Source organism: Astatotilapia calliptera, chromosome 11 (genome assembly GCF_964374335.1).
Source record: "Astatotilapia calliptera chromosome 11, fAstCal68.1, whole genome shotgun sequence".
In the NCBI taxonomy this organism is placed as follows: Eukaryota; Metazoa; Chordata; class Actinopteri; order Cichliformes; family Cichlidae; genus Astatotilapia; species Astatotilapia calliptera.
This window is the reverse complement of record NC_137432.1, coordinates 25,729,415-25,745,496: the sequence shown is the minus strand read 5'-3', so window position 1 is coordinate 25,745,496 and position 16,082 is coordinate 25,729,415. Positions and strand designations below refer to the sequence as shown.

The 16,082-nt window shown below is 42.3% G+C and overlaps 1 protein-coding gene across 4 annotated transcripts in view; it reads right to left on the bottom strand.

Annotated features, from left to right (window-relative positions):
* The window catches only part of atp1a3b (ATPase Na+/K+ transporting subunit alpha 3b), a 45,447-nt gene that overhangs the window by 8,433 nt on the left and 20,932 nt on the right, over positions 1-16,082 (bottom strand). For 2 of the 4 annotated variants that reach the window (XM_080308408.1, XM_080308407.1), the window contains exons 3-8: positions 2,322-2,438; positions 1,487-1,546; positions 1,159-1,362; positions 832-945; positions 316-450; positions 60-177 (exon numbers count right to left, since the gene is read on the bottom strand). In XM_080308408.1, coding sequence (XP_080164534.1) covers positions 60-177; positions 316-450; positions 832-945; positions 1,159-1,362; positions 1,487-1,546; positions 2,322-2,438 — 748 coding nt within the window. Of the gene's footprint in view, positions 1-59; positions 178-315; positions 451-831; positions 946-1,158; positions 1,363-1,486; positions 1,547-2,321; positions 2,439-15,641; positions 15,735-15,876; positions 16,018-16,082 lie in introns of those variants that run through there. The other 2 variants (XM_026186021.2, XM_026186022.2) reach the window with 2 other exon arrangements.

The following is a 16,082-nucleotide window of genomic DNA, read 5'->3' as shown; positions in this document are numbered from 1 at the left end:
TCAACCACAGTCCTGCAAGGTAACAATAGCATGCAGTGTTATTGCCATGGTGACAATACCTTCAACACAGTTTGTGGAGAAGAAAGCAACGTTTCGGGTCTCCAGGGGGTTGTCATGGGTACAGTCAGGTGACCTGCTCTGAGGCTCTGATTCTCCTGTAAGGGAAGAGTTATCTACCTGTTGGGCAAAAGAAAATGTTAAAGTTTTTTTTTTTATTACATATAAAAAGAAACAAAAATATAAATCTATGCATGTGACTGTGTGTGTGTGTGTGTGTGTGTGTGTGCGCGTGTGTGTGTGTGTGTGTGTCTTTACCTTGCAGCCGTGAGCTGAAGTCACCCTGATGTCAGCAGGGATCCTGTCTCCACCCTTCACTTCAATCAGATCTCCGGCCACCACTTCCTCAGCATTGATCTGCACCTTCTCACCCTCACGGATCACCAGTGCTTGCTGCAGGAGAGGAAATAATGTCATTCATGATGCCAGAATTACATTTAGAGAGCTCCATGTAGATATGTTTGACTTACATACTGTAAGTAACTAATTTATAATCAAAACACTGGCAAGCACCAGCTGTGAAACTTCTTTTTGTGTATACAGCTTTTATTCTAAATCAGAGTGGCAAGTAGAGAGGTACGGGAGAAGCAGTGGGGGGATAATTTCACACAGGCCTTGACTGACATGTTAAATGTTACTGTAGAATGGAGGCAGGAGGTTTCTTCAAGTAAAAGCTATATGAGTAGTGGCGACAAGGATGTCTTGTACGCCTTCTGCTGTCCTTACAGCATAGATTACTTCATACTGTGTGTACGGGATCAAGCACCTATTTACCTGAGGTACCATGTTTTTGAAAGACTCCATGATTTTAGAGCTCTTAGCCTCTTGAAAGTATGAGAAGCAACCGGTGATGACTACGACAGCTGTGAGCACAATACCAAGGTACAACTGAAAGGAGAGAAAATTAGAAATATGTTAGTGGGGGTGGTTTGAAGCCACCGAGTGCAGTATGTGTAAAATATTTACTGAGGTGTTATTTATGTTAATACCCAAGAGTCTTAGGTGTGACGGGTATGTTAATGAGGTGCAAATAGGCCACAGATGAATATGTTTGGGCTAAACCTGTGTGACTAATTGTGAATGTGTGTGTGGGTTGCTCACGTTGTCCCCTGCAGGCTCGTCCTCGGTAGCTGCCTGGATAGCGTAGGCCAGAAAGCAGAGGATGGCGCCGGTCCACAGCAGGATGGAGAATCCACCGAACAGCTGGCGACAGAACTTGACCCATTCTGGGGTGGTGGGAGGAGGGGTGAGAGCATTGGGACCATCCCTGAGCAGAAACTCTGCGGCCTTGGCATTGGTCAGTCCCTGCAGTGAACCGAGAGGAAGCGGAATGTGAAGTTCAAAAGCATTTCTTTGTCACAAACTCTAACCATGAAAAGTACATCACTGCCACCTGGTGGCAAACTGGGAAAATGCGTTGTCAGCTTACCTGGACAACGTCAGTCTGGAATTTCCTGCATACTTCCTCTACAGACATTTTGTGTTCCGTCTGTTATTCAACCCCCCCCCCCCCCAACAAACAGAAAAACAAAAACAATGTAGATTAGAATTTCTTGTAGTTCACAATTTTATTTGTATTTTTAGTTGCATGCAGAGATATTTTGTGGGGAAAACTCTCCAGCTTAAATTTATTCATGGAGGAAATTTTGATTAAAAAAAAAAATCTATCGTTTTATTTTACAGAAGGAAATTCAGAAATCAACGCCATGCATGCAGTTCACCTGAGGGGTAAGAGTATGTGGTAACGGCAGCCAGGTATGGCGACCATGGTGTCTGTTTCTTGGGCTGAAAAGTGGGACGAAAATGCCGACTTCCTCATAATAAGTCCCCCCATCTTACCAGCAAAAAATACAAAAACGTTTGCGTGTATGGGAAAATAATTTCTTCTCTGTCCGAAAAAATGCTGCCAGTTTCCTTCCATTAATTCCATTCTGAAAGAAGATTTTCTTCAAAAATACATCCTTGCATCATTTCAAGGATGTTAAAAATTTTTTTTCACAATATCATTTAAAAAAAATATTGAAATACTAAGAAAACTGTACACGAGCGATCAATCATCCTTTGACTGACAGGAACAAAAATGAACTGACCCAAAACTTTGCCCATGACCAGACCTTTGTATGGATCCACTCAACAGTGACAATTAAATCCAGCAAGATGGAAACAGAGTGCAGTAAAACTTTGTAACCTCTAACACACATCATAGCAAAACTCAGTTACTACTACACAACTATTCTTAGAAAAAAAAGGAAGCGTTTACTTACAATGGGTACTTCCTTCTTCAGGTCATCCATGTCCTTGGTTGCCCCCTTCTTCTTCTTGGGGGATCGGTCATCTTTGTCCTGTGTGGTGGCAACGCGGTAACTGTCTGACTTCCCATACTACAGACATACACACATGTTTTATACATGCCTGTGGACTACATAATGGAGAGAGCAGCCCTTGTCCTCTTGGTTTGTTATGTTCATTGCAGCCATTAAAAACTACACTGCTCTGTAAAATATTAAAACATTTGTAAACTGATGCGAGAGCAGCCTTCTTAAGAGTATTAATCAGCCACTGACTGCAGCTGAATTAAAGGCAGTGGGCACTGCTGAACTGGCCTTGATGAGATTTGTTTCATTACACAGCTAATAACGTTGTATCCTTGTGAAGTGGCCTTGAGAGGTAGTAGTAGTATAATAATGGAATGTATTTTTAGTTTCTGAGGATGATGTTAGCTAAAAAAAAAAACCATGACTAGAGCAGGGCGATATGGCCAAAAATATTTATCACGATATATATTTGAAAATTTGCAATAACGATATAACCGACGATATAATTGATGCGAGACAAAATACAACTCCACAACATTACTAGCGCAAAAAGACAACCTTCCATTTATTTTCACTTAAACAAGAAGCTGGTTTTTATGTACATTAAAGCTTTATAAAAATGTAACAGTGCAAATGCAAATTCCTTGCTGAAAGTTTAACCAAAAGGCATTTCCAGTAGAAATGGGCTGACATATCCTGAGCATAACCATGTATAATATCCACTGAAGTTAAAAAGAGGTGCTTTGCAAAATTAAACTGCAGTGTGCAGTACGTATTTTTCGGACCATAAGGTGCACAGGATTATAAGGCACATTAAGCGAAACAAAGCAGTCAGGAAATCAAACTTTATTAAACTCATTCTTCTTGCTTCCTCCACTTCTGTACCATTGTTTCATTAATGTTGAATTCTCTGGCAGCTGCTCTATTCCCATGTTGTTGCAGTATATTAATGACTAACCTCGTATTGTGGATGGATTATCTCAGTTGTTCTCCTGACTGAAGTTTGGTCCGTTTACAGCATCCTGCCATGCGATTGCATTTGTCTCTAACCATGAAGAACCTTCACGTTAACTTTTATAAGTGGAAAAGTGTTAGTGTTCGTCCTCCAGCTTCACTGTTTATGTTATGCTAACATAGCTGTGTCGCTAGCGATCACATAGCACATCATTATATACCAGCTAGCCCAACTTCAGTAACCCTACAAACGTCACTGCTGTTTAGTTTCCTGTCTTCATTTATGTTGGAAGTGATAGCAGAGCTGTACGTTTGATTTTTTTCAGAAATCTCTCAGTCAGAACATGCAATATCATGCTTAGGTAACTAGCGAAACTAGCGAGCTAACTTCCGCTAGCTTCCTGCTAACTTCTAACTCCGTTAAATGTAATAACTTTTGTTTTCATGGATGCCTGGAAGTTAAACTTTATAGTTACACCTGGTAAAGCAGCAATGCTGATCGTTTTATTAAAGATGAAAGAATTTAGACAGTTTTTAACTCTCAGTGATGCTGCAGTGTTCGTTTGACCTGAAGCATACGGAGTTTAGGACCCAGATTACTCCCAGATTTAAGAGCATCTTAGTCCGACAAATACGACAATAACAACGGCCGCTTGCATGTTCTGCAAAAAAATGTGCTTTGTTGTGTATCTGACGGACAAACACCAAACCAGTTCCACATCACTGAAGTTGCACCATTTTTACAAACCAATTCTGCTTCATCTGTTTCACTCAACAATCGGCCATGTGCGTATGAAAACAAAGGCACTGCGCATGCGCGTTTTACTCCCATTCTATCGCGATATTTCATTTTCCTATCGTTGCCTAACATTATACCGGTATTACCGTGAACGGTATAATATGGCCCAGCCCTACCCATGACTATAAAAACCTATTATTATAAGCATTGTTAAAGAATTGAAAACATATTACCCGGGTGGCTCGGTTTTGCTCAACCAAATATAAAACTGGGTTAGGAGTGAATTATCAACACATCAAAGCAAGTGCCTGCAGCCCGATCTACCCATTTGATCTCCATTGATCAAATAATGCTCCCTTCAATGACCACAAGATCCTGATGGACACATCAAAACGTATAGTGCAAATGGTTTAACCTTGAGGTCTTAACAAATCACTTTTGCTCCTTTTCATTTACTTCTCCAGCAGTGAGCATTAACGACATAAGAAAGAGACAGCGAACAGGAAAATTGAGTTTGCAGACTCATCAAAGCGTTTCTTACCAGACTCTTGCATGCACTACAATACAAAACCATCAGAGCCACTTTGATGTCAAGAAAAATTAAACTGCGTGTATACGCAAACATGCAGACACAGACACATCAGCTGTCTTTACTCTCCTCTGCCTGCTTTACATCAAATCTATTATTCCAGTTACTGTAAATCTCCCCTTAGAAGATGGCTCACTTTGTTTAACTACACATAAGTGAGCTATTTATAACCTCATTTCCTCCATCATTGCATTTTCTGATCCTTAGTCTATAGCTGTAATTCTAGCCTGTTGTCTGGAAGGAGAGTAGTCTGACCTTTGATGAGCCTCATCCATACAAATCTGCTTCATCAAAGGTCAGAGGTGACATGGAGTGACAAGAACTCCTCCCAGGAGATGCAAGTGGGTTCGCTCACTGATCCAACCTGGTCATCGGGGGAGTTGAGCTTGGTGAAACATCATTTTAGTGAAATATACAGTATTGATTCCACGCAGGGGATTGCAAAATTAAATCCCCACAAGTCAAACAGAAAAGTCAATACCTATCGACTAATAAATCAATAACAGCAGTCACTTTGTGTCAAACGATAAAAAAAAACGAGGTTAAAGGTTAACCTGTAACTTAAATATGATGAAGTGCTGAATGTGTGCTGTTGTTCACAGGGAAAAATACACCCTCTAGTGGTATAGCCGGGTTGATCACTCCTGCTTGGTCACTTTATTTAAATCTGATATTGTAAATTAGATATGAACTGCTTATCTGACCTCGAACATAATTAGTCTAAAACAAGTTGGCCCTTTATCCAAATCAAACGGACACATTTACAAAAGCACCTGGGAGGGGGTATGAAACGAGATCCCGAGTCCTCCGCACATGTTGACATGGAAACTCCCACACCCAGACCGCACCAAAACATACACCCCTGCAGTTACACCAGTGTGCGTAATAAAGATCAGCCTGCCAGTGAATTTTCCACTTGAGCTGTAATTGTACTGCTCTTGTGCAAAAGTCTTGTGAAATCATGTCTCTGCGTATTTAGTCTGTATGCAATTGTTACTTAAGACCTGCCTTTCTGGTTGTGCTCATAACTGAAAAAAAAAAGTATTCATGAAGCAACACATGCAAGACATCTTGGGAAAATTGCCGACCAATTGAGGGAGTGCTGCTCTCAACGACCACTGCTGAATTCAAAGCAAACAATAAAACCACTCGTTCAAGCATGTCAAGCAGAGAGTAGGCTGTTAGAGCGAGGTAGCTGTTTGACTGGACTACAAGCACACACACACACACACACACACACACACACACACACACACACACACACACACACACACACACACACACACACACACTTCTGCAACAAAAGAACAGGTGAGCAAATCTCTTGTTGCAGCAAGACTGGGCAGGCCTGGTGAGACAGAGGGTAAGGGAGCAGAGACTGATGCAGTGGAAAAGTACTGCTGCTCATCCCCTCTGAGACAGACCCTGGGCATGTGTGTGCTCGTGTGTCACGTCTCTGAAAATGACAAAGAGGAAGTGCTTGCTCATACATGTGTACACACACATGTGAACGTGCCTGTTCAGACTGAATAACAGTTAAATATCTCTGATCAGAGATCAGAGGTGTTGAATAACATGGAAAGTTACAGATTTGCCTTCTATTCAAGTGTAATTTAGCACCATTGTTCCAAAGACAACAGACTGATGGGTGCTTGTGAATCATCTGTCAGACTTTTTATTGCTGTTGTAGATAATTTTTTCCACAGAGAGTGACTGAACACAGCAAATACACATTTAGGGAGCATTGTTAGCTCAGCAGTGCACCTGCTCCCCTGTGAATTTGCATGATTAAACTGATGATATAAATATGGAGACAAAGTTCTTTCTCTTTATGTCGCACACACAGCAGACAGACAATAACAGTGGCTGGCAGGGGAGGGAGAGACGAGCCTCAAACAAAGAGAGAAATGTGGTGAAAAGTAAAGACAGAGACATGATGACAGACAGGATTGGGCACACGGAAAAGGAGACAGCAGTGGGAGGTGATACAGCGAGGTGGAGAAAGGATCAGCGAGTGAGTGAAAGCACGAGAGGAGCTGCTGTCACCCTTCTCTCATGCTTCTAATTAGATATTGACCAGCAGTCTGTCTGCTGGCTCCATATCAGTGTTTGACCCTCAGTGACCCCACTCTAATAGATTGCGCAACTGCACTTATGCTATGCGTATCTTTTTGAATGTGTCCTCAAATGCTAATAGATTATATTCTCACTTTGGGTGTCTGAGTGTGCCCTTATGTGAACGTTCATTTGCAGGATATGAATGAGTTGTTAGCAGCATGAGTCACATAGGAAGTGATATCTTGGAAGCTTATCCTTTGTTTCGCCTTATTTACAGAATGTTAAGTGTTTTAGCTTTGTGTGCGCTTGGCACTCAATTATGACAAAGGGTTCAGCCTTTAAACACGTTGCAAGATGGCTTCACTGCACCTGATTTGCAATAGTTCTTCTTGAGTTATTTTGCAAAAACAAAACAAAAATTGATTTAAAAGGGACATCACTGTCAGCTGATATATATTTTTAGATCTTTATATCTCTCTTGACATTAGCTGTTAAATCAGGTGCTCGAAGAAGAAGAAAATATGCCATGCAGGAAGAACACGTGCTGCCTGTGTTTTTCTGTCCAGCTGTATCGCACAGCTCTGGGTAATTCAATGAGCCTCCACTGTCCTGAGGAAGGAAACGGAGACCCGTGGCTGGAATTACAGACACTCGCTCTTTCACAATATCACAAGCAAACAGAGTGATGGACAGACATATCTTTGGCATCATCAGGAAATGGAGAAATTCCATGCTCCTCTGTGGATAACGGAATGCAATCACTCAGATCTGGTGATATCCTGATTGATCAAAGTGTGTTTCAAATATCAGTAACTATCTTTTCCCCCTGCATCTGCATGCGCGTTTGAGTCTTGCACCGGCTGACCAAACTACACGATTTGCCCTCATGTGGACAACACTGATGAGCAAGCGTGTTTGGAGGGCAAGTAACCATGGAGACCGGCATGGCCATTGACATGGTGAATCTCAGCGGTGGCCTGGTACTCCTCGGATCCCCCGATGTAATCCAGGATGAGCAATAATTGATGCACCTGTAACTGGACACTGTAGTCACTGCTGTATAACGCTCACAGGCGATCGATTTAAGGAATAAGTATGTGTCTGTGTCTGTGTGAGCAGAGGTGAGTCATTGTATTGGCTACACTCCGTATGTGCAGCATCTACACGCATTGCGGCAGAGAGAGTGAGGGAGATGTAGAGTGAATAAAAGAGAGACCCAGTCACTGTACGGTAATGTGATAATACACAAAAGATAAGAAACTAAAAGTCAGCGAGGCCTGAGAATGAAAGAGAGTGTTGTGTCAGATAACGGCACACTTTCTACCTCGAATGACAGAAATGCAGGAAGTGTCATGTTGTGTTGAGGAGTGGCACCTGAGAGACGATTTATTATTATGCAAAGTCTGTTTAGCACGACAAGTTGAGGCATGAGAACTGATAGCGGGTTTCACTGGAGCTGGGAAGTAATTTTCCTTCCTCTTTCCCTGCCATAAGGCAGAACAGAAACCGGTGCTTATGAATGCACAAACACAAGAGTGTTGTTTCTTTTCACATGAGGAAGTGGTTTGTAGATGGAAGAAATACATCTACGCCCAACATTTTCTTCTTAAAGTTTTCTTTTTTTCCAATGACCACAAAATCTGTCATACATGTCATATGAGGCTAGCCTTCTTCTTTTTCCGCAGACCTGACTCATTCAGTGATAACGTCATGTCCTCTGCACCACATGATGGTGTTACTGAGTGCTTCTAACATGACTACTGAGTGGTAAACAGAAGAAAAGTTTAAAGTAAAGTCACTCGTGTATGACTGGATGCATACGTTTTGTTTAAAGGTTGCATTGAGTGGAGTCAGCAAAGCCTCTCAGCCGACTGTTTCACACACATAGACCAACGAGTAGAATTAAAAGTTGTGAGAGCTTAAAATTTGTCATGCTTACATTTTTAAAGCATGTATTTACTGTGAATGTCCATAAGCTGTAGTGATGGGATTTCCGGCTCTTTTTAGAGATCCGGCTCTTTAGGTTCGGCTCACTAAAAAGAGCCGGCTCTTTCGGCTCCGAACCGGCTCTTCAGGTTGTTTTGTTGCTTTAATTAATTTATTATTAACAATAATATAAAATTATGCACAAAAGGAATTACTAACGTAAAAACAAGTGGTTTTATTTATATATGTTTATATATAAATATATGCGGTGGCCCCTAGAGACAAAACACGTACAAACTCCAAAACACATTTCCAGCATGAACTGAACTTCCAAAGCAGAGCTACTAGATCACTTAAATTACACAATTGAAAGCATGTGTGTATTGTTTGTGTATTTATACACAGGCACTCATATATATATTCAAATAATTTAAAAAAAAGTTCATTTACCTGTTATTACCACACCAAATCCGGTTGTTGGTACTTGCTGGCTTGTGTAGCCACAAGATAACAAAGGCTCAACACTGCGCCCAGCATCCTGGAGCACTTCTGTTGTCTTTTGTACGTGTTTTGAGTTTTTATGTGCTTCTGAGTTTTTAAATGCTTCTGAGTTTTTACGTGCTTCGGAGTTTGTACGTGTTTTTACGTGTTTTGGAGTTTTTACGTGTTTTGGAGTTTGTACGTGTTTTGGAGTTTGTACATGCTTCAGAGTTCGTACGTGATTTGAAGTTTGTATGTGCTTTGTCTCTAGGGGCCACCGTAAATATACTTTTATTTATTCACTCCACATAAAATGTAATAAATAAATCATATAATACAAAAATCAACTATTCACATTTCAAGTTTTAACTATTTAAATTTTCAGCTTTTTCCTTTCACAAATTTAAAGTGAAAAGAACACAAAACACTGCAAACCACAACACAATTAAATATAAATTATAATATGAAAACTAAAAGAACATGCATATTCTCTGTCATATGGACCTGCATGAATAAACTTTCTCAATCCTTTATCATCTGCAACCGAAAATAGTTGTGGATGATTACTATACCTTTCTAATGTTGTTGTCCCTGCCTCTCTTTCTCTCTCTCTGGCTCTGTTCCTGTGCTACTGAGTGTAACTACCGCCCCTCCCCCCTCTGCCCAGCGTAAAGCACAAGGCTCGCGTGCAGAGTGAAGCGGGAAAAAAAGTGCGAGAGAGAGGCTGAGAGAAAAAAAAAAAAAAAAAAACCCACGTGACGGCTCGCGATAAGGAGCCGGCTCGCGTCGTTCACGTCAAAGAGCCGGCTCTAAGAGCCATTTCGTTCGCGAACGACCCATCACTAATAAGCTGCTCTTCTAACCTAAAATGATCCAATGAAAGCATTTTAAAGTTAAAAACATTGAATTTTACTAGATAAAATGTAAAAACTAATAAAAGTGTTCACCACATAAAATCTTAACACTGTTTCAGTAAGTGTGTGTGTGTGTGTCCCTGTGACTCGTGTATACACCCTATGGTACTGAATGCATACGTGTGTGCTCGTGTGTGACACCTTGCAAGGTCATTGGGCCATCTGCTGTTTCTTGCAGTAGGATGGAAGGGCTCGGGCCCACAGTAGGGGGCTCAGGGTAGCGACCCATGGCTGTTGGGATTATTTAGTCTGATTACTACACTGGATTAACCCACCGTGTTTCTCCTTCTCTTTGTCTCTCTCACTCTCCTTTCTACACCATTCTCGGGCATAAATGAATTTTTGTCATTGTATCGCTGTAGCAATCGTTTGGTGAACGTCTTTATAACAGCACTGGGTAAGGAAATAATTAAATTGTCACTGTTAACTGACGATTAGTATTTGAAAAGGAGACCACCAAAGAGCTCTTGCCTCTCTGTATCAGCCCTGAGAGTGATGTGGAGTTTTCTTATCTTTCTGTTTAACAAAGTGAAGAGACATCAATAGGGAGAGACTGCAGATACCAGACTTGAAAAAGAAGAAAGGGAAAACCCTTCTGAAGGAAACAGACAGAGGCGGACCGGTCCCTACTGACATTCCTTTAATACTGGAGGAAATGAAATGTATGTATGATAATAATAATAAATAATAATAATAATAATAATAATAATAATAATAATAATAATAATAATAATAATAATAATAAAAAGACTGTGGCTGAGTACTGAAACAAAATCTTAATCTCAGGAAACACAAACACACAAAGAGAGATTAACTCTGTACAGCTCTTAAATCATCCACTTTGGGGTGGCTCCGAAAACTAAAAATAAACAAAAGCAAGAAACATAATCACTGATAAGTCGAACTGACAATCTCAGCTTTATCTCAGCGTTATAACCCCCCCCCCCCTCCCCTCCACTCTGCTGCCTTGTGTCCATCTGCCTGTCCCTCATTATCTGCATCCGTTCAACCCATAGAGACCGTTTGTGTGTAACTGTGTAACTATAGTTCTGTACGATGGACTGCATAATGCTGGGCACTGTTAAGGACTTTAATACTACTGTCTGTGTGTCTTGGTCTGAGAGTGAATGTTGCCTGATTTAGACTAGTATTAAAACCAGATTCTTTGATCCCCATAACAGAACAGAGAACACCTGACTCAGAGCGGTCAAAACATTTTATATTTAATTCTTTATTCAATCATCTTCCGGAAGAGAGAGAGAGCCCTGCACAGCCCAATGCCAGTTGCAGGATCTCTAACATTAGAATGACATAAGAATGTCTCACATATAGGTGTTATTTTGGTACTTTACACGTCACACATAGTTTCAACAACTCCTTATATGTTACAAGTTCCTCCTTTCTGGCTTCCTGTATTTATTAATATGCTTGTATAGCTCTACACTAACTTCCTGTTTTTCAGTCTGGCTGAGCACTTAGCTGAGCACCTTCATTACTAAAGTACATCAAACAATATAATCAGAAAATAAGCACTAAGAATACATTAATTACATGACACTAGTATTGTAAATCTTAATTTCTTGGCGCTGGTAGAAAACATGGCATCGTGCCACAGTGTGAGAGAGGGCACCTCAACTATCAGGCAAGAGGTCACACTGAGATATGCAGATGTTAATGATCTCACATCTACACGCACCAGCTGCTGACTGCAAAACTACCAAATACCTATTAACATATCCCATTAAAACATGCAGGGTCCCTCATGTAAAGTCTATCAGATGCAGGAACGAATGGAAAATGCACAATTTAACAGTCAAGATAAATTTACAGAAAAGAAAAAAATTAATTTCCTTGCAGAGTGCTGCAGCTTAAATCGTAACAAACAGAGAGCTAATGACCTCTTTTGGGTCTGTGATAAGCCTTTGTCCACTGTGGCTGCCCAGTGTTACATGTTCTCCTTTAGTGTATTCACAAAGGGACACACACATCTCCACGACAACACCCTGAATTAGTCATGTTGCCGTAGTCAGGCAACCTAACCCTCCTGACTCGGTCTCTTTATGGGAGACCATCAGCACGTTAATGTTGCAGAACTGTTGGCCACATCAATCACTCTGTCCGTCTACTGTAATTTTGTTCTACAAGTAATGTAGAAAGGAGACAGCACTGACCTTTACATTTTATTAGAATTACACGAGCTCGCAGCTCAAGTCTAGTCTTATTAGTTTTAAGCTAGCAGGGAGGCTAACTCTAGGGGTGTTGCTGAGGCACTACAGAAATCTATCCTCAAGCAGCACTCTCACTAAAAAAATTGCTTTGATTACAAAGGACGTCTATTGATCCAAGTGGCTTGACGCGAGCAGTGGAGGTCCATTTCAAAGAATCACCATAATGACCTTAACTGACCTCTGGGCCACAGGTCTATGATAAACTTGTGTTTCATTAGATCTTTTATGCTTTTTTATTGGCTCTTGCAACGTGCAGGACACATCAGCTGTGGTTCAGTGCAGCCTATCTGCATCAGGCAGCAGGTGCAATGGGGAGGGATGTGCAGCACTCTGCACCAAACTGAGGGCTGGGCTTCTGCAGCGGACACACATATCCAACTCCTGAATTACTTTCTGTTACACCTTCCAACTTCTTTTCTATAGCAGCGCACACTTCTCTGGTACCAGTTTGAAAGCCTTTATATCATAAGGTAATGAATGAATCCAGTCTTTGAGGGGACTTATCTTTATCAGGAGCTTCTCCTCAGCCACACTGCACTAACAGCAGCACAGACACACCCATCACCATCAGCCATTATGGCCTTTCTTAAAAATCCTTTCTGCTGCTAAATCACCTTAATTTCTTTTTTCCTTACTGGGGTTTAAAGACAATCCCTACATCCCTACCTCTTCACCTCAACACTAACTGTTCAATCATGAAAACAAAAATTATTAAGACCTATTATGCTTCGACCCAAGTACATCCTTCCTCTCCTCATCCCATTTCTCTCTGCTCTCCCGGTTAACCAATATGACCAGGCACAGAAAGAGGAAACATGAGCTGCGGTATTGTGAGCCTCAGGTGATTATCCTGTAACAGGATATACATCCAACCACCCCTCCCCTCAACATATGCCACCTCCTTCGTTCTAAATCCCTCTCTCTTTCTCTCACTACTCCTGCAAACCAACCACCACTAATCTGTCTTTCCTTTCTCTCTGTACCCGTTGTTCTCTCAGCAGTGGCACATTCCCTTCCTTTGTGTCATGAGTTTGAAGATAAACAGCTGCAGATGTTGCATGTGTGCAGCCCTTCCTCGACATCTCACTTTACATTCCTCCCATGGACTCATCCTCAGTAACTGCATCAATGCAGAAAGGACAGTGAGAAAGATGAGAAGGTGACCTATGTGTGCGTTACATCATGCTCTTTCCTTAGAGATTGTCCTCCAAATTTAGAACGTATATCTCTGTGTCTGACAAAACGTGCCGGTTGGTTGCTCTATTCTCTCTTGTTAACCGGGTCCTTTCTGCGTGGCTGCTCGTGCCAGCCTATCACAGCCTTTTACAGGGAATTTCCACACCAGAGGCCCCGCCCCCGGTTTGAAGCAGAAGGAACGTCGCAAGCGGTGCCCCCTGCGGCCTTGGGAAAGGACAGCTGGCAATGCTATAGGACAGTGCGCTAGTGCGAAATCCTCAGACGGAAAGAGGGACAAGTCAGTGCTGTACATCAGCACAAGTGATGACACTTTTCCATACACAGCTCTATTCCATTATCCATCCATCTTTTCCATTTAGGGTAACCTCAGCGCCTTAAGCGCAAACACATTCGGCAGGCTTGCATATACTTTCTTTATGATTTAAGACATCAGAAGGGAAGCTCATATTCCTTATTGATCTGTTCTATAACAGCAGTCTCCGAGGAGACAGGACATCCTCTGAAATGACAGTCCATTTCCACTCAACGTCCCTCTCTCACTGCTTCAGTGAACTTCCACACAGCAGCAGCAGCAGCATCAGCAGCAGCATCAGCAGCACATGCGTAAGCACTTTTTTTTTTTTGCACTCCCATCCCTTTTGACGCAGTGCCCACTATAGCTTCCACATCTATAAGAAGACACTGACATGGACCGGAGGCTCTCTTCTACCTCCCCGGAATCCAACACACTGAACCTCTCTGTTGGCGCAGAAATGTCAGGCTTTGCAGGGCAACATTAGCTGGTCTCACTGTAATGAAACCGGCTTGCACTGCCTCCGCAGAGCTGGAAATGTCTCAGCTCCGCATGGTCTTCCTACTGCAGCGTCATGCCACCGCATCGCTCAGTCGGTGCACAGGGGTTAAATATTACTACTCTTTCATGGCGAGGCGATGGAGCCGAATTGCGCAATAACTCACACCACCAGCCGCATCTTGACTTTACCTTGTATTTTTCCACCAGACTCCATACTGGTCAATTTACACGAGTGATAAGTTTATCCATATACCCGGAAACAGCTCAAATGCGTTTAATAGCTTAATGGATGCGCGCAGTAGAAGAGAGCCCTCTAAAGTCACACTGACGAACCTTATTGTCATTATTGTCATTCTCCTCGTGTAGCCGGCTGGAGTCGTCGTTTCTTTAATCTGTGATGTGTGTAAATGTAGTCACTGCTGGCGATTATCGAGTCCCTGTTATGTCACAAATTAAAGGGGAAATAGCCTAAGCTGGTGAAGCGCTTATTCGTGGTAACCGCATTATGACGCACGGGACAGCGAGGGTGCCGAGGATGGACTCCTCAGCTGATAGCGTCCAGTGTAAGTACGCGGCGTGCTCATCATCCTCACCGGACAGTTGCTTCGCTTGCGCGCAAACAGATGACCGCAGAAGGGGGGGATGCCAGCGGGGTTTAACGCAGCAGAGGGCAGGAGGAAGGTGGAGGTGGGTGGGGGTGGGCAGCGAGGGCATGAAGGAGGTCATAATGCACTGCGGTCTTTAATCATAAAGAAAGTGCATGCAAGTCTGCCGAAAATGTGGCAAAACTCAGTATTATTTTTAAACTGCAGCTTAATGATGGGGAGGGGAATAACCTTAACACGTGCTCCTCCTCTAACACACAGGAGCATACAGGAAGAATAAACCGATTAGGCCTATCATGGCTGGCAAGGTTATGGTCAAAGTAAGGCCTATACGACTTAAAAGAGCCTACACATCTGACACACCGACAAGCTGGAAACATCACAGACCTACAGTACTTAGATATAAGACTTTGGCATTCGTTTCTAAACATTTCATCACGGGGGCAGCAATTAATGAGAATCCCAGTACAAATTAGCCCACACGAGCCAGAAATAATAACTGATCCAAGTCGAATGAAAGTGAACAGTCCAAAAGAAGCTCGTTTCCACTACTGCACTAGATAAGAGCTCGTGGCTACATCAATTTGTCGCAGTCTAGACCGGCGTAAAACACAGTTCCGCATTAGAGTCAATGTCACTCAGACAAACGGGATTTCCATTAAGAACAAAAATGACATCACGTCTCAGTTTGACAGCTTTTCTTTAGGCTTTAGGCTACCTCTCACTTTTCAGGCCACTTCAGGTGGGCTACAACGCAGTAAAAAAGTTGGAATCGCCGGTTCTTACCCCCATGTTGACGCAGTCACTCTTTTCCTCTCAGGTGATGCACGGCTTGAGAGGTGTCAGCCCCTCACGTTGAACTATATCAAAATGCCTTGCCTTGAAAAGCAAAAGAAGATATGCTCAGTTGTTTTGTGTTGCATAGTGGAAAAAAACACAGGTAAACGACGTCAGACAAGTTATCTATAGCCTAAGTCTGACAGAAGAATTGTCTTTGGTTTAAATAAACTGTCTCTCAAACCTTCGGCGAGGTTAGGCTGCAGTTTCCCCTTGTGGGACGTCTTTCAAATGAAATTCTGCAGTCTCAAGCGGAGCATCACGCGGGGAACCGCTTCCTCCCTTTGCTCTCTGATACTTGTGGCCACAAGTACCACCTCCCTCCCCATTTCTGCCGACATCACTCCGCCGGTGAAAGAAGCGAATCGGTGAATCGAGAACTGACAGAGC